The 25,674-nt window shown below is 38.8% G+C and overlaps 7 protein-coding genes across 7 annotated transcripts; 5 read left to right on the top strand and 2 right to left on the bottom strand.

The window, feature by feature from the left end:
* Positions 1-485: 485 nt before the first annotated feature.
* Positions 486-1,212, bottom strand: EAF02_005266 (uncharacterized protein; the record flags this gene model as incomplete). The annotated part of the gene is made up of 2 exons (XM_038901314.1): positions 486-1,000; positions 1,200-1,212. The coding sequence occupies 2 exons, from the start codon at positions 1,210-1,212 to the stop codon at positions 486-488; spliced, it is 528 nt and encodes a 175-aa protein (XP_038758654.1).
* A 9,496-nt stretch (positions 1,213-10,708) lies between these two features.
* On the top strand, positions 10,709-11,935 carry EAF02_005265 (uncharacterized protein; the record flags this gene model as incomplete). Its single annotated transcript, XM_038901313.1, has 4 exons — positions 10,709-10,883; positions 10,936-11,032; positions 11,080-11,225; positions 11,276-11,935. The coding sequence occupies 4 exons, from the start codon at positions 10,709-10,711 to the stop codon at positions 11,584-11,586; spliced, it is 729 nt and encodes a 242-aa protein (XP_038758653.1). The 3' UTR covers positions 11,587-11,935.
* Positions 11,936-12,055: 120 nt separating this feature from the next.
* Positions 12,056-12,897, top strand: EAF02_005264 (uncharacterized protein; the record flags this gene model as incomplete). The annotated part of the gene is made up of 2 exons (XM_038901312.1): positions 12,056-12,397; positions 12,469-12,897. The coding sequence occupies 2 exons, from the start codon at positions 12,056-12,058 to the stop codon at positions 12,871-12,873; spliced, it is 747 nt and encodes a 248-aa protein (XP_038758652.1). The 3' UTR covers positions 12,874-12,897.
* A 1,742-nt stretch (positions 12,898-14,639) lies between these two features.
* EAF02_005263 (uncharacterized protein) lies at positions 14,640-16,244 on the top strand (the record flags this gene model as incomplete). The annotated part of the gene is made up of 3 exons (XM_038901311.1): positions 14,640-15,131; positions 15,188-16,078; positions 16,131-16,244. The coding sequence occupies 3 exons, from the start codon at positions 14,640-14,642 to the stop codon at positions 16,242-16,244; spliced, it is 1,497 nt and encodes a 498-aa protein (XP_038758651.1).
* Positions 16,245-18,310: 2,066 nt separating this feature from the next.
* On the top strand, positions 18,311-21,238 carry EAF02_005262 (uncharacterized protein; the record flags this gene model as incomplete). The annotated part of the gene is made up of 5 exons (XM_038901310.1): positions 18,311-18,510; positions 18,637-18,920; positions 18,979-19,576; positions 19,623-19,980; positions 20,033-21,238. The coding sequence occupies 5 exons, from the start codon at positions 18,311-18,313 to the stop codon at positions 21,236-21,238; spliced, it is 2,646 nt and encodes an 881-aa protein (XP_038758650.1).
* An 851-nt stretch (positions 21,239-22,089) lies between these two features.
* Positions 22,090-22,542, top strand: EAF02_005261 (uncharacterized protein; the record flags this gene model as incomplete). The annotated part of the gene is made up of 2 exons (XM_038901309.1): positions 22,090-22,105; positions 22,172-22,542. The coding sequence occupies 2 exons, from the start codon at positions 22,090-22,092 to the stop codon at positions 22,540-22,542; spliced, it is 387 nt and encodes a 128-aa protein (XP_038758649.1).
* Positions 22,543-25,077: 2,535 nt separating this feature from the next.
* Positions 25,078-25,674, bottom strand: EAF02_005260 (uncharacterized protein; the record flags this gene model as incomplete). The annotated part of the gene is made up of 1 exon (XM_038901308.1): positions 25,078-25,674. One exon carries the CDS (start codon positions 25,672-25,674, stop codon positions 25,078-25,080), a length of 597 nt encoding a protein of 198 aa, XP_038758648.1.

Here is a 25,674-nt window from a genome sequence, read left to right as displayed (position 1 = left end):
TTAATCCATCGTATGATAAAAACTCTCCTTCCTGTGTATAATATTGTCGTAACCTTTGCAGTCCTTGAGGGGACAGAATGCAGAAATTCCACCCATCGAACCGAACCACGTGATATATCCAGCTAGTCATTGCTTTTGTTCCTAATAAACAACCATAATGACCAGCCATGCAAAAATGAAAAATTCTATGAATGCCGAAAGAAACTTGCCAAAGCTTCATAAACTGAACCGAGTCGCTCTCCATGACCCATCCACTACTGGCTTCCCCTCTGTCTCCGTTCATTTCTCCTAGCAATATCCCTATCCCATCCTCGGACTATATCATCTAGCAATTGCACTTTTCTGTGATCACTATTATCAAGCCCACGCAATATATCTCGAGCCGATGCCCATCTATCGTTCTTCTCCCCATGGATTTCAACCAATTCCCTCACCGCAGATTCCGAAATATCGACAGTCCCCTCATCAAACCGCCTGTTCTCTTCCTACATATGAATTATAGCAGCCTCTAGCATGGAAACGCGTCTGTTTCTGGTGGCCAGTGTCTCCTCCAAATTTTCAGCGCGATCTTTCAAAATCAGCTTCTCTATTTCTTGAGCAGTTGCAGCGCGCTCGAGCTCGTATAAATTGGTCGTCAATCCAGTATTCGCCATCTCCAACTGTAAATTGCGTCCCCTCAATTCATCGGCCTCTATTCCTCGTCTCAACTCCGCCTCCGTAAGATCTGAGACCTGAGTCGTCAATCCATTATTCGCCGCTTCCAGCTCTAAAATGCGTCTCCTCAATTCATCGGTCAGTCCGCTAACAGCCCGTAATATTTGTGAAGTGCGCGCTGCTTGTGCGTCTATAGATAGCTCCGAATTTCTAAGGTTCAATCTGATTCGCGGTTGAACTCCGTTGGCCCTAACTGCAGTACGACGACGACGTACTACTCTTCTAGCAATAGGTCGTGCAGCACGTCTATATCTGACGATATCTTCCTGACGCCAGTTTTCTTTGCCTATGTCTTTCGGTGAGCATATTGACAGTCTCTGGTGAAAGTCTGTGCAGCAGGTCGTCTAGCCGACGCATAAGGACGGGTCTCGTTTCCCCTGGCTGATGTAGCTCGATACGTTAATTCTCTCTGACTAACTCCTGAATAGTGCCTCTTAAAAGGTTGAGAGTCCACCGGTCTCGATTAAGGCCGAGCAATAACGGACTTTCTGAAGCCATGTTGTCTATCACGTTTCCAACATTAGTATGCAATGAACAAGCAATGAGGGTAAGGTAGAAAATTCGAGACTCCAACGTCCTCACTAACGCATAGCGCCACTTGAAGTGTGTTGGTTAAGAGAAATTCAAGAGACACTTACTGGATGTATCTTTCTCTTGCTTGGCAACTGAAAGAAAGTGGAGGCTATCGAGGAGCCTTCTTCGAGGTTTGATTTTACTACTGAGGTAAAATTGCGAGGAAAGGGAGAGGTCCTGATTGTAGAAAAATCTTGAATCGAATTGGAGAAAGGTTTAGGTGATCAAGAGCTTCTCTTTCAATCTCGAATTGATGAAAGATGTATGAGTTGTATATGTAAACCACGATCAGTTGAACTGATAGATCGATGGTTGTTTGTGTAGAGGAGAAGAAATTTTGTGAAAAGAAATCAAGAAGGGAAGCCTTTTTATGAGCAGGAAAATTGGGTTAACCGAAGTGATGATTGAAAGTGACAATCAAATTCACTTCTCATGAAAAATTCGTAGATGCATTCACTAATGAGGGGTATCTCATGATTGAAAGATGAGTTGATTGAAAGTGATAATTGAAAGTGAAATTTGACCAAATCTGATATCCAGGTTCACTTTGAACAAAAATGCTCTAGTGGTAGCGAGAAAACCATCGTGTCGTAGGTGAGTAAATGACCTTGAGTCATTGGTTCAGTGGGCTAAGCGAGAGCGCTAAGCCAAGATTGCTTAATCCTACACATCCATAGATTAGCTCTCTAGACAGAATGCCACATTGACATTTAGAACCTACATCGTAGGTGCTATTTCACCTGTACTCTACTCGATCAGGCCTGCTATCACCCGAGACGCATCAGGAAGCGAGGCCTCTCAGGTAGCATGATGTCAGATGCCACTCTTAGCGTATAGTGTTTGAGGTCGACGATCTTTAGGGTTCTTCTCAATTCTTCATGAAATTCTACTTTACAGCTACTCGAAGCCTAGTTAGTTCCGCCTAGGTTGTTAAAAAATGCCTATCAACTCAAACGTCTTTTCAAACCAAAACTCATCATTTACACTGACAGATTTTATATTCATGATTTGTGTTTTAAAATTTATTCAAAAATCCATACTATAACTTATAGAGTGTAAGGAAGAAATCAAAAAATTTTGCTCTGATGATATATTAATCATGTAGACCTCGAGCGAAAGGAATTGAAGACGAAGAGAATGATTTTCGATTTAATTGGGTTTAGTACTATTGATCAACCCCGTCAACCGCAAGAGCTCTCCAGATTTTCATTTGAGTAAAAGTGAATCTTGCAGGCTGGAAATTACAATCGGACTCGGTGTCGACCAGTGAGATAATAAGTCAAATAAATTATTCCGAATAATCTAAATAAGGTAATTAGTGAATGATTGTCCCTCAGAAGTAAACATAATCATGCATTTTTCACTTTTGATTGTAAATGAAACTATGCTTCTAGAATTGACAGAAGAATAGAATGCCTCATAGCACTGCAAACAGAAGATGCTTTGTTGGGAGAGCTGAAGGTTTGATAGTGAAGAAAATGCAATTTCTTAAATGAGTACTACATCTGGCATAAAACTGATTTGACAGAAACCCTTGATAACACTTGAACACAGTGAATCTATGAAAGCGAGAGTTGTAAAAAGTGAAATTGAGAATGAGCCTGATAATGGGAAAGAAAGGAACCAAAATTGGAACGAAAGCATGAGAAGTTTAGAAAGGGTGTTGCCATGGCTGGTTGATTGATTGATTGATTTCATTTACGTCCACCTTCAGTCTAAGACTATATAGGACGGCTAGGCCTCTAGAGGCTCTAGCGGATAACTTTTTATTCTACAAAAATGGATATATACGATTTAGGGAAGTGAAAACAATATTGGGGAATAGTGTCTGCTTATTATATACATTGTATATAATAAGAAAATTGTGAAAATCAAGAAATTGTAAGGAAATCAAAGCTCTTTTTTATTTCCTTAATTATTTCTTCTTTATTTTCTTCTTCTTTTTTCTTTTCTATTATTATTTCTTTCTCTATTTTGTTTTGTATAAGAGCTTTGGTTAGGTGCTATGCTCTTGTGGCGATTTTGGTGATATTGATAAATTTAATAGCTAATTTAATATCTATTTTTGTATAGAGTAGGAATTGTATAATAATCTTAAATAGTAATATATTCTTGAATATTTCTTTTCTCTTTATTTTGTATATGGGATAACTAATAAGGAGGTATTATGGAGCTTCAATATTATTATATATATATTTGTTTATCAAAAAGTTTGAATCGATATAAATAAGATTTGATATATCCATGACCTAATTTGAATTGAAAATATGTGCTAGTAGTGTTTTGCTTGGTTTCGTTTGGTAGTTTGATTTTCGATTTTATCTTTTATAAAAATAGCTTTGAATAGGTCAAAGGGGATTGATTTGATTTGAGTTTGTATTGATTGAGAATAGAAAGCTATTGATCTGAATTGTATTTTTTGATTATTATATTTAGAAGTTCAAAACTTGTTTTGTTTAAGATAGAATATATTGTGGTTGCTTCCTTTGCTAGTTTATCTACTAGCTCATTTTCTTTTACTAAAGTATGTTCTGAAATCTAATTTAGAGATACTTTAGCTTCTTTTGCTTTAATGATTTCCGCTACTTTGATTACTCGAATCTGATAGGCCTGTTCAGAGTGATCTAATAGTGTTTTTAAACAATATAGATCAGCTTAGTTGTCCGAATATATCTTGAATTTGTTACCAATACAGGCAATTATGCTAGCATATTCAATAGCTCTAGTAACCCTGTAAAGCTCTCTATTATACACTAGTTGATTGCTACCAATATTCAATTATTATTAATATAAAATTCGATTATTTGATTATATTACGATTATACCTATACCTATACCTATTCCTTTTTCAGTAGAAAAAATGTTAATATAAATGTAGGTAGTATCCTTATCTCTGTAATTGAAAACAATATTGTAAAGAATAGCAGTATTTTCTTTTGATGAATTGCTAATATTAACTCTGAAGGGAGTTTCCTTTTTCCATAGGGGGAAGTTAAAGTGAATAATCTTTTCAAATAAAATAGAATTAAGATCCTGATTTATTGATCCTCTAATTTTATTAAGTTGGATTGATTTATATCGTTTTCTTTAAGGAGTAGGGATTACTTCCAAATCGGTTTGATATTGAACTGATATTTCTTTTTCGATATTGATTGGATGGTTTGATAAGAGTTTAATTAGACGAAATATGTATTACCTATATTTGAATTTAATCGAATTTTTGGAGGCTTTAGGCTTGCTTCTATTTCTATTAAAAGGATTGGGATTATTTTAAAGACTCCTAATATCTTTCGAAGAGCTAGATTTTAAAGCAATTATATTATATTCTTAAAATGAGTTTGATCTCTTCATTAAATCATTAATCTGTAATTAACTATATTAATTATATATACTATATATAATTATCTAAGAGCTTTAGAATTAAAGCCCTTTTCGATATTAGCTAATCAAGTTATTCAATGGAAGGCATCTTTCGCTTATATAATTCGAATATTAATATATTAATTGAATTTAAGGTTCGGGTCGAATCATATTTCTAGTTATCTAATAAGAGATTGGGATACAATTATTTCCGAATTGGGTAGTATAATTGGATATTTTTTTGTTAATTTGAATAATGAAAAGTGTATTAGCTTTATTTTTGCCAAATCGAATTGAATTGTATTTCTAAAACTGAATTCATAGATTTGTTTTATAATTCTCTCTAGGATTTTGATACTCTTTTTTATATAAATAAATATATAATTAAAGCAATATCATTTATATAGAAAAAAAAACTTAATCGAATTAGATAAAAAGAGCTCCCTGATATATATAAGGAAGAAAATTGGAGAAATCGGGCTGCCTTGTGATATTCTAATCGAAATTGATTTGAAAGATTCGATTTGATTATTAAAAAATAATTTCAATTGTTTTTATTGAAGAAATGAGGTTATCCAGACTATCAGATTTATAGGCAGTTTTAGTTTTTTATAAATATCTAATAGTCGATTTCTCGAAATATAATCGAATGCTCTTTTTATATCTATAAATAATATTGAGGTCTTTTTACTAGCTTGCTTATTTCTTTCGATTTCTGTAATTAATAAAAGTGTAGTATCGATTGCTAATTTCTTTGATATCCTTCTATTTGATTTTTGTGAAGAAGATGGGTTATTTCTGTTAAATATCCTAATTATTAAGTTAGAATCCTTTTGCTTATTTTACTCAAACAATTTAAGAGTGTAATTACTCTATATGCTTTTGGAAGGGAATAATCTGATTTGGAAGCTTTCTTCAGAATAGCTCCTATGGCTTATTTCCAACATTTCGGGTGATATCCTAGATTAATAAGTTTACTAAAAAAAGTAAAAAAGATATATAGAATTGCTTTATAAGCCTTTATAATGATCTCTTGAGTGATTCCATCTGGACCAGGGGTTTTTCTTTAGATTTTAGCTGAACAGGTATTACTTAATTCGATTTGAATAAGATTAGGCTATTTCCATTTCTTGAATTGTTTATACCCTTCCTATTATGGTTTTGGGATAATAGAAGGGGGTGGGAACAGAGTTGATCTAAAAGCAGAGTATTTTCCTTTGAAAGAGCTTTTTATTGTAATATCCGATATCCTTTAATCTTAAAAGTCTTTAGTATAAGTTATTGCTTTGAAAATTGTTTTTATATCCTTCTTTTCTAGAAATTTATTTTAATAATCCTTTTTGCTATTTTAATAGCTTAAAAGTACTTGTTTTTAATAATTCGATATTCTTCCTTAAAACTATAATTCTTTAGATCTAATTCAATTTTTTGCTTTATTTCTCTTAGCTTTTTTCGGAGATCTTTCAATTCAGATATCCATCATGGTTTGACTCTTTTAATTGAAACAATTTTAGATATATATCTTTCTATTACTTTTTTGAATAATTCTAATAAGTTCGCTTACTACTTGATCTAGAGTTAGATAGTAATTATCTTTATCTTTCAAAAGGTTTAAGGAATTCTTTTTGATTGGAATAATTAATTCTAAATTAGACAGAATAGAGGAATATAAGGATTCCGATTTGAGTATTGATTCGAACTTTTCTCAATTCGCTAGCTTAATATTATATTTAGTTATCGATTCAGTATTAGAAGTATTTAGATCTTCTTTTCCTTTTAATTCGAATAGTATTCTTATATGATCAAATCCTGTATCTGAAAGCGTTTGTCAATTGTGAATTTGAGGAGAGATTCCTTTTGATGCTAGTGTTAGATCAAGAACATTTGGATTAAGGAGATTAGTTCGATAGAAAAGTGCTGATTCCGAGCTTATTTAAAAGAATGAGATTCTGATCTTCAAACTATTCAGCTAATTGATTAGTGTTTCCGCTTTTCTTTGAAAAAGGATTCCATTATAGGTGATGGGCATTGAAGTTGTCTAAAAGGATGATTTCTTGTATAATAGAAATATTATACAAGCACCTTTTGATTATAAAACCTTTTTCTTTAATTTGATTAGCTTCGTTATATATATTAATGATTTGAAAGGTTTTGTTTCCATTTTGATAATTGAAAATCTATATATCAGAATCTATTGGAGAATCGAAAGCTAGATTGATTATAGCTTAAAGAGTTTTTGATATATATAGTAATGTATATAACCAGTAATTAGGATTAAGTCTTAATAATATTTGTATAAAATTGGAATATATAATAAATCTTGAATTTGAATAATCGATTTCGTTTTTAATAATTCAAGGTTCTTGAATTATGATAAGGTCGATATTAAGTTCTATTGCAAACTGTAGAATGTTCTCTATAGCTTGTAAATTCTGATTAAGATTTATTTGAAGGATTCGAATATTAGTATGACTTATTAATGAATAGTATTCGATTTTTGTTAAATAGCCTGATAGATTTCGTATATTTTCGAATTTGCTGTATAATTCCCTTAGCAATTCGAGTATTTTATTTCTAAATATTGATAGAACTTTCCTTTGATATTATATATTATACATAAATATATTGATGTAATATGCTTGTCTTTATATAATCCACAGAAAGGGTTCCTTTTACAATGAGTATTCTGATGCCCAAATCCTTGACATTTCTGACATTGTATAATTGGTTTTGATTCGTAGAATTGTTCTACTCTTATACTATTTCTAGCAATATATAATCGCTTTTGAATAGCTAATTCTACTTCTGATTTTGTAGCAAAAACAATAACGATAGCACCCTCTCATTGATAAACTCTTCTGAAGACAAATATAAGCCAAAAGGGGGTTTCTATAGGCTTGAAGTCTGGATTGAAGGTTTTGATTTTGTTGAGTATAAGATCCATTCCTTTTATATCTGAGAATTCTTTAATTGGGATTTTGTAAATAATAACTTTATACTATTCTTGATCCTTTTGGATTCTTTTGAATTTGATAATATTACTTCAAATCGCTTTTTTCTCTAATAAGAATTGTAATATAAAAGGATTATTTATTATAATAATAATATTATTATTGAAGAATATAATTACTGCTATAATAACTAGCCCTTTAATTCCGATCTTTTGAAAGACTTCATTTATTTTGTTTTGGATAATTAAAGAGGAAAAGGAGATAGGGTTGGAAAATCTGGCTTGATTAAGATAATTCGTTTTTGAATAAAGTTAGATTTCTTTTCTACATTAGTAGATATAATGTTTTTCCCTTTAAGAACTAAATTCCATTCTCCTTTTTTTGAAATATCAGTATATATTGATTTCAATATAGTAGTAATAATAGTAATAGGCAAAAAAGGTTTAGCTAATACTTTTGCTTGTAATTCGATTTTGCATATAGCAATTTCCAAATAGGTGATTTGAAAGGTAATGATATTCGAAGCTGTAATAAGCTTCCTCTTTTCAGTATATTCTTTAAAGATCTTTAGGAGATTTAAGAGCTTGGATTGTTCTTCGCATAATTGAAAAAGAGAAGAAGCTAGCATTATAAAGTTCTAACTTTCAAATAACTTCTTTAGATATATTTAGATTGTTTTGGATTCTAGATTGTTTGTTCTGATTGCTAAAGAGTATTATAGAGCCCCGTTTTTATTCTAATTGAATATATAGATAGTATTAATTATATCTTGAATAATAAAAGGATCACTAAATAGATTGAACTCTTCAAATCTTTTTCCAATACTGACTAGCTGATTAGTTGATAGAATAGGGCTAAGAGATTTCGAATTGAGGATTTTCAGAAGGCAGAAAAGAGCTTAAAGGTATTAGAATATCTAGAACAATAATAGAATAAGTAATTAATATAATAGAGACTTCAGAAAAAGCCTTCATTATAGCCATATCCCTAAGTATTGATGGATTGTTAAGAGAACTTATATTAAGGATTTTATTCTTATTCTAGTAATTTGGAGTAAGAAATTTTACACGAATTTTCGTGTATATTTCGTGTTCGGAATGCTGACGATAATAGTACAACATTACTGGTTAGAATCACTAGGGGGCAATTGCAATCAATTTGGGTTAATAACTATGATCTAAATCGATTGCAAACGGGTTGTATTTCGAAGAAAAAGTTTCCTTCGAAATTTGTTGTGTTGTATATGAGTATGTGCTATGGCTGGTTATACGATGATATGAAACGAAAAGACAGAGATTGTAAATCAATTCCAACAACGTCTATTTTTAATGATATAGAGGGAGATGCAAGAACAACTGCAGCGATTGTGTAAGCAGGGTCTAGACTGTATTCCGGCAATCAACAACTTTCAATGTTTGCGTCCAATTCCAATGTTCAGATCGAACGAAACACCAAATGCATTCTGACATTGAGATACGATAGTTGTTGAACGTAGGGGGCAACAACGTGACCAGCAACCTTTGATGCCAACTTTCATTACCACACTTGGGTATCTGTATGCTTATAGCGATGAGCAATTGGGGCAGAGATTGGTTTCTTATTATGGTGTCTGCAAATCCAATAAATATTACCTATGCTTTACGCTGATGATATCAGCCTGGGCAGCGGCTGCAACTTTACGGCAGATCAACTTCATACACATGGCATTCAAATCGAAATCCATAAGTAACTTATTTGAGAAGTGTACAAGTCTGCATGCCATGGTTGTTGTAGATGCAGACTCCAGACTCCATTGCTCTAATCACGCGAACCTCATTTATTATCTAACTGGGGATGCGCATTCGAAATTTTCTACAGCCAAATATGTACTGCGAGCTTCAGCTTCATTGTGGTTTTAGACTTTGTAGCTGGACTACTAGTAGGTTCGTAAGGAGTAAATTGAGTAGAATGAATGAAGTTGTACAATTCTTCTGAGCAGTTCAGTTGAAGATGATTTACTTGAGCACAATGTCCATTTGGTACCTACCTAGTAATAAGTATCTAGGTATGCACATTAGGTACTCCGTACAGTGCAAGTTGCAACTTCCTCACTACACAAAAATCCGCAGTGGATCATTTCTAATGGAGAAATTGACCTGAGGTTGACCAGAGGTTGTTGACAGAAAGAATTCTATTTTGTTGCCTACGAAGTAGTCAGTACGTGCATCATACATATACGGCAGAATGGGCGGTCAAAGCTGTTTGTCATATTTGTTTCTTCGTCAAACATGTTTGCACCAACTGGCCCCTTCCTTAGTGTGCACAGGCCACTATCCAACATCTATATAAACATCTTCTCGCTCCCGAATTCCTAATTTCTTTTCTCCTTAGCTCTCTTTGCCTATTGGTAAGTTATTCCCTACTTTTTACTTTCTTCTTCATCTTCTTGAGTCTTTTGCTAACAAGACTTTCTCTCTACAGGCTTAGATCAAGTGTAGTATCTGTTCTTTTCAGTTTAATCTCTGAAAGATCGTCATAGACGGTCACATTGATTATACTTATTTTTGTCCCTCGGGATTGGTCCGCTGTGCTTGCGCATGATCATTCCCACAGTTTCCCTGGTATTACACTGCCTCCAGGTGAAGCGAACAACTTTTCATTACAGATTTGGGCTTGCCCGGATTGTGAAGAAGAGTCTTTGGTGATTTTGTTTTTTGTTGTGTTGGGAAGTGGCTTGGAAGTCTTTGGATAGGATGCTTTCTATTGAGTGTCGCGGCAATGAAACGATTAATAGGTAGGTACGCGCTGCTCATCACTGGTGTGGGTGTAGATGCTGTTCTCCAAACTGGCATGAGTTGTATCTTGTAGCTGTAGTTGCATGTGAAATCTAATATCATCACGAATCACGATAAATCCCACTTTGAACCTTTCCATCTCCATGCGTTGCATTCAAAACCGCATGCGCGATATTGATGCCATGACGCGTTGTGAAATTGAGATGTACTATTCGTATTGATGGTAAAATATTTTGCTTGTGTGACGTGAAATTTATTCTTCAAAGCTCAACCTTTGAGCAAATCTACAAAGTAAACACCCCCACCACATTACCCCTCCAATTACCTTCAAGTAAAATGTCGGATCTCAATGGAATGGTTGACCCAAAGATCTTTGAAGATCTACAAACTAAGATTGATGAAGATGCGGAAGTAAGAGATCAACTGAAAGCTATTCTACAAACACTGGAGAGGCAATGCAGAAATGCTCAGTCGGTTTTATCTCGAGCTCATTCCACACCAGCTTCTCACTGTAAGTCTCCTAAGGCTAGCTGTCTTAGAGACCGCCATCTAACATTTCATAGTGCAGCCTGTTCTTGTCTCTGCAGAGAATGCTATAAAGGAAGAAGCTGAAAGTATTCAAAAGCTTGCGGGCATTGCTTCAAACCATCCATATTACAAGTATGCGCTGTGGATTCTACGATGAAATGCCTCACTAATAAGAATAGATATAATGGCATTTGGACAAGAGATGTGCAGAATGTGATCTTTGCCATTCTTCTCTGCGGATGGCTGGGGGGTTTGAACAAAGATGGAAAGCCTGCTCAATCAGGAAGACTTCTCACTATTGAGGAAGTAGGAGAGATTCTCCAAGGTACTTTGCACACAGATTCTCTGCGAAAAGCACAGCTAACGAGATAATAGTCCCCGTCAACCTCAAAGACCGAGACGCATTCCACATCAGTATCGAAGAATACCTCCTCTCCCTCATTTCCTTGATCGAAGAGCTTTCACGACTGGCTATCAATTCCGTTACTCTCGGAGATTACCAGAGACCTCTACAAATCAGTCAATTCGTCAAGGATTTACATGCAGGATTCCAGATTCTTAATTTGAAGAATGATGTTCTGAGGAGAAGAAGTGATGGTATCAAGTACAATGTGAAGAAGATTGAGGATATTGTGTATGATCTTTCGTTGAGAAATTTGGTAGCTAGACCTGAATCTTCATCTTGAGTGATGGATGATCGGTTGGAATGTTGCTTGGATGTTTTCTCGATATCATAAGAAGAAGGCAGATCTGAAGATTTTTGCTACTAAGAAGTTGCTATACATGGACTGGATCTTGAGAGTAGGAAGAAGGACTGAAAGATTACTTCGAAGGTTCTGCAATGTCATGAGAAGGGAAGGAGCTGGGTAGATTACTGCTATTACGAATGTTACGAGCTGTGGCAAAAAGCAAAAGGTTGCTTGAGTATTGCAGCATTGGCTCCAAAGCCTTACAAAATGGCCCGAATAAATCATGAATATTCTCAAATTACAATATCTTCAAGCTACCTACGTAGTACTTTATGATGCATTTTAATTCCAATATCAAACTTCTTCGGCACCCCACCGAAAAATGCCGACGCTAGTGACGGAGCTCTAAAACACGAAGCTCGTAATCCCCAAAATAAATTACATCTCGAAATTGACAACACCAGAAATGCCATTGATCGATCCCGTCACCATGTCCGGAATCAGCCCAGTATCTGGAGATACCTCCAGATCCAAATCATTTCCTATAGAGTTCCTCTCTTCCGATATGGCTCGGATCGTCACGCACATCCAGCCAGCTATCCTTTTATCTGCATATTATTTCCGATTCAATGCTTTGGTCGCAGACCCGGTACACACCTTATTACACTCGTTGTTGCCTGTCGCATTTTTGCAGGTAGCCTATGCAGTTGTATGTTTACCAGCTGCTGGATCAAACATGGCGAAGAAATTGAAGCCGGGCGAGAAGCGGAAGGGATTGGAGGGCGGAGAGTATAATCATAAAATATTTGTACGTCTTTCCTTTTGGATATTGCCTGCAAGCGATATTATTATACAATTACTGATATTTTTGCCTAATAGACAACCATATTTGCCCTCATTCTAACCGGCACAACCGTCCCTGCCGTCACAGCCCTTCAAATCCTCTTTGGCGCTCCCTTCACCACCCACATCGAACATACACTTCTTTCTTCCGCTCACATCTCGCTTCTAGCACTCTTCCCCCTCTTCTATATCCATGGTGTGGATTCAGTTCGATGGCTCGAAGTAGCATCATTGTATGCGCCAATTGATGAAGTTTTCGGTGCGGCATTAGGATGTGCGCTTGGTGCTTGGTTGGGTGCAGTACCTATTCCTTTGGATTGGGATAGGGAATGGCAGAAATGGCCTGTTACTGTTGTTACGGGAGCATTTGGGGGGTATGTAGTTGGTAAGTTCGTTGGAGGGTTCGCGGGGTTGAGGGGAAAGAGAATTGAGTTGGAGTAGAGGGTGAGGGTGAGGGTGAGGGGAAGAGGTAGGGGTAATAGGAAGGTGTATTATATAATACAAGGGGCGGCGCTTGGGATATGATGATGATGGATGGAGAGGTTTAGGATATTTTCCGCAATTACATGGGCGCATGGAAAAGAAATGGAAGAAAATACAATTTAGATGCTCTGAATAGGAAATCTGGCTTGATCTGGCACGAGAATTTGATTTGGGTATTTGGTTGCTGGATACGGTTTGAGGGGTCCATATCTACCATCAATGCTGAGTAGACCGTTACACCTTGCAATGGTTAGTGAAGCACTCAGACCTAGGGAATTTTTGCTCTTTGCACTGGTCTAGTTCATACACTATTGATCATTATCTTAAACTACTCACGCGTCCATCTGAATGTCGTTTCTGTATCATAGTATCTAAATTTCACGCATCACCCATTTCTCATTGTAACTAGCCCTGTTGCGCTTATCATACCTTGTCCCTGCCATTTTTCTTGGCATATTCAGTGCTGTTACATTGCATATAGTATCGCGGGATAAGTTATTCAAGAGTCGGGTAAAGCGGAAATTCATGTGTGTTAAGCTTCTGCCTGGTATTGTGAACTTAGACTTGTGAATGGCATTGCTTGGCTTGGGCTTGGACCTGGGCTTGGGGTGAGGAGGGAAGGGAACCTTATTTGAGGTGCGATGGCAAGACGTTCGGAAAGGGCTACGAATTCCTCACATCTGGGTCTTCATTCTGTAGGGGAAAAAGTCCTGATTGCAACACTGGGGGATAATCAATATAGTAGAGTTGTGAAGATACGCATGATTTCTTTTTCTACTTGATTGACACCATCTACCTCAACATCTCGTCATCTTCTACGCGACACTGCATTTCAATCCGAGTCCTGCATGGGAAGCGGAACGGGGAAGGAAAGGCCTAGCAAGAAGGAGATTCTCCGTCATGATGATCCCGTTGAGGGCTGGGCGGGTGGCTTTTCTTGGACGAAGAGTTCGGTTAGGTGATGATGGTTGTGGAGCCCAAAATTGTGAATTGGTGAAGTACGCCAAGGGAGTGGCGGGCTTGTTGATGAGGGGTAGAGCTGGGCTCGTCGTGGAAGGCCACTTATTGAGAGGCTTGGAGTTGGGGATGGATGAGATGATTTTGGATGAGATTGATTAGGTAGTGAACTGGTAAAGGGGGAGGGAAAAGGTGCATGGGTATTGCTGTGAAGGGAGCCGACGGGGGGTAGACTAGTCGGGGGGAAGTGATTGTCGTTTCATTCTTTGGACGATTCATTATGAGAAGAGCGTTGTAGAGTGACGTGGTTGATTGAAAGGATTTGAGCTTGAGGTTGTTTGATATCAGGTATACTAGATTATCGTGTTTTGGGAGTAGAGATGCTGGATGAGCTTGGATGAGGAGGATGGGATGATTGGATGCATAATGAGATGTATCAGTAGGAGAATTTAATGGTAGCTGATCGATATAGACGGCGTTGAATACCTTCTACCTGCGAGGGCTCGTCGAAGATGATGAACGGCGGAGAGTCGATCAATCGTCCCTGTCTGGAGTGGAGGAATAGGAACATATCATTTCACCGCCTTCTGGCAGAACAATTAATATTTTGGCGGCAGGAACACCTTAATGATGGAAAATGCAATACTATAACAAACAAACAAGCACTAAACCATTGTCCTTCATTGTTTCAGAAATCGAATGAAAGACATTCAAGGAAATTGATATCAGTTAACTTCACCACTACGTTAAATACACATCTGGCGAAAATGCTTTTTGCTCCTCTTCCTCTTTCTTCCTTACCTGCCTGGTGCAAGTTGAACAATGTAGATTTCCTCGATACTGTTGTTTCCTCATCTAAGATATGTCTACAAGGAGAAAATACCAGCCTCCCAAATGGTATTATCACTACGAAAACGTTGAGCTCAGTGGATGCGCATGATCTGCCCACATTACTCGACATCCCCAGTGACCTTATCCTAGGTGGAGATTTTCTGTTAGAGATGGAGAGGGTAGATTTTCATTTCAAACAGTTGAGAGAAGAAGTTGGGGGAAAGTCGATTAGAGAAGATGCGAAGTTATTCTTATTGCTACAGATGACTATCGCAAGAAATAATACGAATGTGCAGCCAGAAATTGCCCTCAACATCGGGGTGAACAATCCGTGGTCAGAGTATATACGATTCTTACCAGAGAAGATTCCAGTTCCAACAATGTGGACTGAAGAAGAGAAAACTCTTTTGAGTGGAACGTCTCTAGAAGTATGATAAACGTGAACAACGATTGCCACTGTGGGACTTGCTAATTGTTTTCTTAGAATTCTCTTGCTAACAAAATGGTCGCGTTATCACGAGATTTCGAAAATCTGCGTGAGAAGACCATACAAATACCGTGGTGTCACTCGTGTTGGTGGAAAGAAGATGGTCCATTACAACCGTTACTACTGTCAGACTGGATACTAGTCGATGCTTGGTACAGATCAAGAAGTCTAGAAATAGAAAATGGTGAAGAAGTGATGGTGCCTGTTCTTGACATGGTTAATCACTCGTTCACACCCAATGCACATTGGGAACACACGTCGAATGGCAATGCCTTACTTGTCCTTGTACCAGATATACTCTTGGATGAAGGAAGTGAAATAACCATTAGTTATGGAGTTAAGAGTGATGCCGAGAATCTCTTCAATTATGGTTTCATCGATGCAGAAGCCCCCTTGACATCATTGATTTTGGAGGTGGAGCCAATAGCAACTGACCCTTTGCGTGTAGCGAAGGTTGCTGCATTTGGAAAACGTCCATCCGTTCGTATCTTCGGCCATTCGAACGGAGAAACTTCATGGGATTGTCCATTTGTTTACTTTGCGTGTTTGAACGAAGAAGACGGCTTGGAGTTCAAAACCGTGCAAAAAGTCGATGGCTCTCAATCATTGAAAGTTTTCTGGCAAGATGTAGACGTCACAGAATCTACCGATCAATTTGAGAGATTAATCAGTGGTCACGAACGCGAGGATATTCTCAAGTTTCGAGCGTTGAATTTGATGCGAGATAGGATTGAATTGCAACTAGAGCGTCTTCAAGCAAGCGAAGAAATAGTGGAAATATTATTGGATGGGGAGATGGTCGACCCCAATACTCAAGCTAATGCATTGGAGTTGAGACAGATAGAGACTGACGTGTTAGGGGTGGCTTATGGGGCTATCAATGAAGAGGTCTGTTGTGTTTGTGAATTTTTTCTTCTAGATATGCTAATAGTGCTCATAGATATCGAATCTTTCGAAAGTCTCAAGTATTTCTAAACTTCTGACATCAGTGCAAGTTGATGCGAAAAATGATGATCCCAGCGCAGAAAGTAACGAAGAGGACGACTTTAGTTGAGAAAGTTACACATTGTCTCAACTACAGTTCTCCCGTATGCTTAGAGAGATATCCTGGAAGGGCCCGTGAATTCGCCAAACGATATAAGATAGAGACATCTTTTATTGGATAGAAATACAATTAGTTATCACTAGCCTTTCGGAGCGACATACGTTTATGCGCGAAGGATGAATATACAATTATAGTTCGGATTCTGGATAATGTCCGGAGGGGTCAAGCATTCGTATCAAATGTGTATACTAGCAGTAAAATGCGGTAAATACACCGCATTTTTGTACCAATTATCAGAGAAGAAATCCAGAACCTCGATTTCGGGGAGCACTAGTTGACCTATGATTTGAATACTAGTGAGATTAGTGGGATTTGAGGCGCAATCAATTCCGTTTATCGCCGAACAAAACTAACATTAGCACGAGTCAAGGCGTCGGCAATCATTACGAGAGTATTTGTTTAATGCTCGACCAAGAGATACATGCGGACATCTATAGTTGTTGGATCAAGACGGCATCTGTAAAGCGTATAAGATAAGCGTGCGTGTGCGACTATTTCCTCTGTACCTCCTTGCTAGCCTGCCAATCTGCCAATTGTTCAACAACTAAAAGCTAGTACCATTAATGATGTTCCCAAGGGTTTGGGCATTGCTGGTCTTTTCTTACTAGCCAAGTTCAAATACAAATGAAGGGTCAACAACAGGTTCACATGACGCTGTTCATTTGACAGGTATTTAACATTTTCGGAGTTTGAGATATGACGCAATTAGCCTAATTAGAGAATATGGGGGAGGATGCTAATAATTCTATATTATTGTTATTTTATATCAAGCTGTAATCAACCGCCTCTTGATATTCAATATATAGATAGGGTGATGAGGTCCGAAATTCGGGTGTTGATGTCGACGTTATGTAGTAAATCTTACATAATCTTGCTAGCGAAGGTCTGTATGGTCTTCGGAACCCTCGCATTAATAAGATCTTTCTATAAACCCCGCAAGGAAAGTTACGAGGAGATATAACATCAGAGCTATAACACTAATCGAATAACCTTTTCTGGGGTAACTTACTAACCTCACGTAGGTAGTTTTGATCGATGGCAATACTTTAGTACACCATGAAAAGTCTGAATTCAAATACTTTTCTTTACCTTCAACCGGTATGTGCTCTGGTTGACGTACCGGTATAACCAAGTTTCGATAGTGACTGCTAAGTACTCAAGTTGTTGTAGTGCAACGATCGCCAAGAAGAAAGTTGATAAATGTATGTAGAGATTGGTATCTATATCGATGCCTCTCGCAAATCTTCAAGATTGTACAAAAACCGCAAGCCATGCAAAACCAACCCATCCAAAATAGGTCACCTACCCAGATCTGAGGGAATCATCATGCTCGTTTGGCCGCTTTAGTGATAGCCAAGGTGACCCATCGTGTTACCTGTACACCCTGTAGGTACCGTGCCTCTGTGCGTGCCTCCATCCAGATCATCCCCGCAAAAAACTTTCTCTCTAGTCTGAGGGTTTCTGGTTTTGTGGATAAGCCACCGGCCGGTTATGCAGTCAATCATTTTACCACCCAATCACAATCATACCGCCGTCAATAAAGTAGTTTGTTATTGGATGGGTGAATAAACACCGACAATGTACCAAAGTACCTTGCCCCAGATCGCTTCACCATGCCCATTTGTTATAAGGATCCGGCCCTTTCAGTTTAGTTGCCTTCAAACACGTTTATATGCAACCCCTTCACCCTCTTATCCGAGCGAATATTTCTTCATCTAACGACATAGAACATACCTAGAACATCACATACAGGTATCACATCTCCACTATCTCCACTCCATTCGCGATTGGCAAATCAGTCCTCTCAATGAATGGCAAGGTTTATCACGAAGCCGCTCAATGTTACATAGAATAATTGACCCACGATCGCAAAAAAAGATAAGCTGAACATACCAACGTTGAGCATATCGGCTTCGCCGAAACGTACCGAAACCTATTCTTCAAGACGCAAATAACATTTACCACTTCTTGTTGAACGACACAACATTGAAAGAGGACGGAAAATTATCTTCGAAATGCCCGGAATCTTACCCATGAAGATCATCAAGGTGGGCTCGTCGAGTTCACAAAGTCGGATTGCCCAAGCCTGCGATAGATGTCGAAGCAAAAAGATACGATGCGATGGCATTCGACCATGCTGCTCACAATGTTCTGGTGTTGGGTTCGAATGCAAAACAAGCGATAAATTGAGTCGACGAGCATTTCCTAGAGGATAGTGAGTTTAACGGTCTTTTATACCTACAGTCGTTACACATCGGTATTCGATTGTCTAGCATAGTATTGGTTCCTCATTCTCTATGAACAATCTTCCGTCCACAATTGCTAACATGCTGTCTTGTAGTACTGAGTCTTTAGAGGAGAGAGTTCGTACATTAGAGGGGGAGATGAGGGAGATGAGAGAGTTGCTTGATGGAAAGGATGAGAAGATAGATATGCTCTCGAAGATGCACGACAATCGACGTCCTTCACTGTCTTCAACGTCAACTTCGCCTCCTGTCGAAAGTCGAAAAGAGTCATCACCTCCGAAGGAAGACATGTTTAAGGTCCAAGCTCCACCCCATCTATTGGAAGGCGATCATTCCAACTTGTATTTCATGGGAGCATCAAGTGGGAGAACTTTTGTCGGTAGGAAATCATAAAAAAATAACATCATTTAACGTTTACCTCGCTAATATCTTTCTAGATATCTGCAAGCGTAAAATCCAAGACAGCGGCAAGTCTTCCGTAGGGTTTGATACAGAAACATTTTTGAACCCCCAAAATGAATCCACCTCGTTATCAACGATTACACCTGCCTCAAGTTTCGCACCCCCACGCTTATTTTCAGACAAATGTCTAAATGTCTTTTTTCAAGAATGGGCACCATTATTTCCCGTCATACACAAACAGAGTTTCTTGACTCTATACGATGAATACTCATCGAATCCGCATCAAGTGAAAGATCAACATAAATTGGCTCAGTTACACCTTGTCTTTAGTATCGCTGGACTCTCCACCGATTGCCCCGATAAGGAACAAATATCATTATGTGAGAACCAATGGCGCACAGCTCTCAACATTATTTTGATGGAGAACAACATATCGACACTGCAGTGTTTGATTTTAGCGCTTATTTATTGCATTCAAAAGGGGGACTACAATAGCCTACAGCATTACAAAGGAATAGCTGTTGGTCTTTCTCACAGGCTTGGTTTACATCAAAGTCAGAAGCGATTCCCTTTTGATTTATTGGCTGCTGAGACGAGAAAAAGGGTGTTTTGGACTTTGTATACTGTTGATTGGTAAGAAATGTCATAGAGGTTGTATCGCAAAGCTAATCTTCGATAGTTTTTCTGCTTCCCTCCTTGGCCTCCCTAAGTTATTAAGGGAAGATGATATCTACGCGGAGTACCCCTCGGATATAGATGATGAACATATGAATGAGAAAGGATATCAACCCATGCTTCCAGGGGAACCTACCAGAATCTCTAGTGCTCTTGCTCTGTTCCGATGCTCACGCATCCTGTCTAAAGTCTTGGAGCAAATTTATCCCTCAGCTGCAACTCACGACTTATCGTTGCAAACGCTATTTGCTCTGGTGGCCGAATTGAACGAATGGTCTGATAATTTACCAACTCATTTGAAGCTTACATTCGTTCAAGATAAACCATCAACAGACGTTACAGGTAGTCGATCAGCTTTATTGGTAAGTCAAATAATGGCGTGTGGATTTTAGTTTCACTCTAACCGAATCATAGTCTCTTGCATTTTACTATATTCGATCATTGATTCACCGCCCTGCTATTGGTTCCTCCCTCGGATCTAAAACTTCACCATCCGTCATTGCCTTGGCTGATTCCAGCAAACATCTCATACAAATCACACAGCTCCTTGAAGAAAGAAATATGACTTTCTCATTCTGCATAAATAAAAACGCAATGCTTACGTTGTGTGGCCTAAGCCTCCTGTATCAAGGTCTCGATATTAAACAGGAAGGTAAGTTGATGCAAGAAAGTCAACGACTCGTCAAAACCGTTATCAGATTCCTAGAAAAGGCCAATGCTCCTGGTGCAACCGACTTCAAGAGACTTGCGTCATCTCTGATTAATTTGGACAGCCAGAGTCTAGACTGTGGAACTAAGTCGGCACTATTACGCACTTCTTCGACCATGTCTGCCCCAAAAATTTCAAAGCCAACACCATCCTCCTCCGTCGTTCCAATAAAAAATAACCAACAACAACATCCATATACGCATATTAGTGCTAGCATGAGCGAAAATGACATATTAGCACAACAAGAGAAGATTCGACGAGCTACGTTACCAAATTTATTCAATCACACTTCACAAGACCAGACATCGGCTCGATCATCCTATGACGGAACAAGGACCGATTCTCCGATCACCAAGCGCGAAAATCGCAGCTCCCTCTCCCAACTATCAAAGCCTCGATATAACACAAATCCAAAACCACCGAATCTGGACTATTTATCCTTGAGCAATACGCCAATTACTTCGCAACAATCTTCGCCAACAATTTCGCGCACTGCTCCTCCAGGACCAAGTTCTCATAGCTGTCACCTTATGTACAGCAAGATTGATAATCAACCAAACGAATGGGCTATACTCGCTTCCTTAGAAAGTGGTGAAAGCAACATACACAGTGCTATCTATGGTGGGCCACCGCCTAGTCTTACAGAAACAACTCAAAGTGCTCCTTCAAATGCGAGTTATGAGGATTGGTCTTCAACTACCTTTTGGGACGATATGACATCTACAAATATTCACGATCCCTTGGCAAATCCCGGAGCTGCACAGAGTGTATTGAGTTTTAGTGGGGAGAGTCATAGTTCCGGTGACGAACTATCCACTAGTGATCTTGGAATGAACGGAAACACGCAGTACCTACATGAGTCATTGCCACATTGTGATGATTACATGCTTCAGCTCATGCATTATTCTTAAACATTCGTCTTTTTTAAATGCCCTTGGCGTCTTGTGAATCTTATTATGGGTTATGGGAGAGGTTATGCTGTGTCGTGTCTTGAGAATACCCATATGAGTGTGAGATCGGCGTTCAATACTGGGAGGTGCGAGATTTACAATTTGATCCTGTGAAAGGGCTGGCGTGGTCTGGGCAAGAATTGGTGGTTGTTAAGGCGTTGGATGGTTGACACTTTCGTTCGTTGCTATCTGGCGTACTTGTATCACTTGACGCACTTGGTTCGGATCTACTTGCACTATATGCTTATTTCAACTTTGATAGATTGGTACCTAGAAATTAGATAAAAACATCAAAACTAAAATTCAAACCAAGCTCGCTAAAATTTAATATGTTCCTTGAAATGTCTAATGGCTCAATTCTCTAACATGAATGATACATGCACCTTGGCCCTACATATATTACCCACGAAAAGTCTATGACACTAAACGTTTCTACTTTCCTAAATATCGTAGTCCAATTCATTTCTCCACAGTCCCAACCGGAATCTCAAATCATAAATTTCCTCGTGAATATTGCGCATGTCATGAGCTTCCCCGGATTTTGCCGAAACAAGACTAGTGTCATTCACCGGACCTCGGTCATTATCACATGCTAGTGTGGATGCGACCCTGCGACTCGTGAACAACCGTTACTGCTTGCGGACTTCATTTAAGTACCTTACTCCCGTACCTGAATCTGTCGAATATAATTATATCGTTTACCACTCAGCGAATCTGCAAATCTGTTGAAATTTATCGAATGATACATATTACATCGTATAGTTGAAACAAGTCAAAACTAAAGCAAGCCTATCAATACAGCAATCACAATCATGTCTCTCAAGAACGGTCAGCTCCTCCATTTCCGGACCTTCCCATTCCACACCATCCTTTTACTAACCCATCAACCCGCAGATGCATTCCCTTCCTCTGCAGCCTTCGACGTTATCGCCTCTTCCCTCGAATCATCCCCCACCGACCGCGCCGACGCCATCAAACAAGGCAACGCCGTCTTCGCCTTCACTCTCAAGAACAAAGCGGGCGAAACAGCCGATTGGCACATCGATTTGAAAAAGGAAGGGAAGGTCGGAACAGGGCTTGGAGAAAAACCAACAGTAACTTTGAGTCTGAGTGATGAGGATTTCGGAAAGTTGGTAGCGGGAAAGGCGAATGCTCAGAGACTTTTTATGGGGGGAAAGTTGAAAGTTAAGGGAGATGTGATGAAGGCGACGAAGATGGAACCGATTTTGAAGAAGGCGCAAGGAGGTGTGAAGGCGAAGTTGTAGATGGTTGGATCCGTGTGTGGAAGGGGAAGGGGAAAGGGAATGAGAGGTCGGGTTTGCTGCGCTTTGTAATGGGGGGTTTAGATGTCGAGTCGATAGATCTGATGTGGAGTGATATTCTTGGGTACCTTTCGACCGGAAGAAACGAGAATCGGCTTGGATAGATTATTTTTTGCTTCTGGTAGCAGGATAGAATGCGTGCGGATCTACCGAGGGGAGAAGACTTGGCTAGTGGAACCGTGTTTGTTTTGATATCTTCAGACAAGGAATGAAAGATGCATTGTCATTTATATTTTGTTATTTTACTATTGTATACGATCCTTCTGGATAGCATTGAAAGTCGATGCGTTGAATTTTGCATAGTTTGCTTGTTCTATACATTTACCTACCTTGAAACATGGTAAGTCCATGAAATTGTATCTCCTATTCAACTAAGTACATCTCAACTCCACACATCTGTTTACCTACCTTGGATTGAAAAGGAGAACCTTCTTGTATCCTTTGGTTTATGTTTGCACATTTGTGGCTCACTCCATTAGTTGCAACTCAACTACGGAACTCATGCAGCGATGAAATCCTGGATAAAATCCAATCGAGTTCTCCCATTCAATTTAACCGCTGAATTTCAGTATCAGATCTCATCGTCAACTTATATTTCATGGCAGAAATCTCTACTCTCTCCTGATCTCTATTCGATGAGAAATGATCAAACCTCCTCCGTCCCTACTTCTCTCAAACCTATTGCCTGCTTTTATGAAGGAAGTACTTTTCAGCATATTGCCTATCACTAATCTGGTCAAATACTGCAAAGTTATTTTATTGTCATGTCTAGACATCTCCATATTACGAATGTGTTTTTGCACTCTCAGAATTCGAAGTTGCATCTTTTGGCTCGTTGCAAAGTCTTCTGTTTAGGTGTCCATTTCATATTAGGGTTAGTACTTATCAAGGGATATCGGGAGATCGAGAGATTTCCAAGTGATTCAAGTGGATGAGATGTGGGTGTTTCTTGTTGCTTCGTTCTCCTCGGATGCTTCCTCTCGTGTTTGGCTGGTTAAATAGTGTAATTTTTCACATGCACACAACTTGTTTTTCTCTTGGAATTGGCTATTCTCTAGGATTCAAGCAGCCGGAAAGAACTAAATGAATTTTTGAGTTTTTGAATTAAAAGCAGTTGATTGAGACAGTGAAGTCTCTAGTCATTGATAATATCATTGTGACTCCAGTAACACAAGTGGTCGGAAATGGTTCTGAAGTTCGATGTGAAATCTACCAGGATCGGAAAGACTGTAAGAACTGGAGAATACTGGAGCTACACCGTGACTTTGCCATTTCGATCACTATACGGATTCCAAAACTCCCATCGCAAAACTATGGATGGCATAATCACCCAGAAGAGGGTGCCAGTTATGCAGCTGCGTCGCATCTCAGATTTCTTGTGACGACCGAAACTAGCAAGTGGTTTGTCAATCTCTATATTAGATGAAAATGTCAGAGTCAAACGAAACCTTCTTGGGGTGGCCATAGATCTATTAGATTCACCCAAAGATAGAATTGCAAGAGTATACATGGATATTTGAACCCAGCATGAGTCTTAAGTTTATTTCTACTCGTGCAATAGAAATAATATCAAGCTTAGAGGAGTTACATTTTGAATCATGCGGTTTCTTGATAGAAGCAATTATTTGTTCTAAGTGCTTTGATGAAACATAAAGCTATATATAGATCTATAAGGGGACTTTTTATGAAGATACAATGATTCATTTGATTTATTCATTATTGAAAGTGTTGGTGAAAACTCACGGATGCTTCGATTAATCAATGGCCATTCATCTATGTAGGTACAGATAGCAGTTAACTAGTTCTGTGTATTGACTTCACTAAAACAAATGAGATAGGAATGTCGAGTTACTTCCTAGCTCAATATATACTTTCAAAATATGCTAAACTAGAGCTCTTAATTAGAATCAGTATTGATTTCGAAATAATCCTATTTCGAGATGTTGGGAGTGTTGATGTTGTTGATATGAATGAACTTCGGTACAGAGATGTTATAGCGGCAAGTGTAGATAAAAACCTCGGAGGTTTTTATCTACCACCGTTGTTTTAAGAGAATCGGAGCTAAATCTAAGCGATATTAAAGCGGCAGTAGTAGATATAAACAGTATCATTGGCCAGATCAGAAGCGCGGAATTTACAGTGGAGTCTGCTAAGTGGGTGCATACACGGACATCCCTTTTATACACGCAATGGACTTTCAATTATCGATAAAAAAGCACTTTTGATTGCGATTGCACGCTGAACTAATATATGAGTTAACTCATTGATGTAAACCCCATGGAATCATCGCACGGTCGATTCACCCATTGTATGATAGATACTCTCCTTCCGGCATCGATACTTTCTTGACCTTCGCATCTCGCAATTGATAAACCCGCCAATGCTCCACCATTTCCACGCAATGCTTCTATTCCACCCCGTTGTAACTCATTCTCCCCGCGCTCCCATCATCTCTCAAATTACCGTGTGATCAGGTGATCAAATCCACCTCCATCCATCAGCCAAGCCGTGGACATCTTGCACCGCTTCCAACAACCGTTGGCTCTGTCGTCTAATTCTTCGATCTGCTCTTCTTAAGCGAGCTCTTTCCATATTGGACGGAACTCTACGTTGGACCATTCGCCTAGCGAGACGAGCGTTTTGGCGGGTAGCATTTGCTTCTAGCGCTGTGACGCGATTCTGAGACTCATTGTAGAGTGCTTGAAAATCTCCAGCCATCAATTCCAGCCTTAAGATACGGTCTCTAGAATCATCATTCCTCGCACCGATTTCCGCATTCGGCGGTGGGGGTTGTTGTTGCTGCTGGCCCTGCGGATTGCATTCTTGCTGTGGGGCACATTGCATATCTGCAGGTCCATACTGGCAGGCCAGGAATTCTGCAATGATAGAAGCAAGTTGTTCTTGCGTAAGTTCTCGTTGCAGAGCTCCGAGTCGAAAGATGAGGCTTTGCTTACTCTCCCCTGGTCTGGCTCGTGCGATGTTGTAGTTCTTTCTGGCCAGCTTGTCGACCGCCGTTCGTAAAAGGAAGACCGTCCAAAAGCTTTGGTATTGTCCGAATAATAGTGAGGCATCCAT

The sequence above is a fragment of the Botrytis sinoallii genome (assembly GCF_014898435.1).
Source record: "Botrytis sinoallii strain Bc 23 chromosome Unknown BSIN_008, whole genome shotgun sequence".
NCBI lineage: Eukaryota > Fungi > Ascomycota > Leotiomycetes > Helotiales > Sclerotiniaceae > Botrytis > Botrytis sinoallii.
Note: the sequence above shows the minus strand (reverse complement) of the source record. Positions and strands in the feature narration are given on the sequence as shown.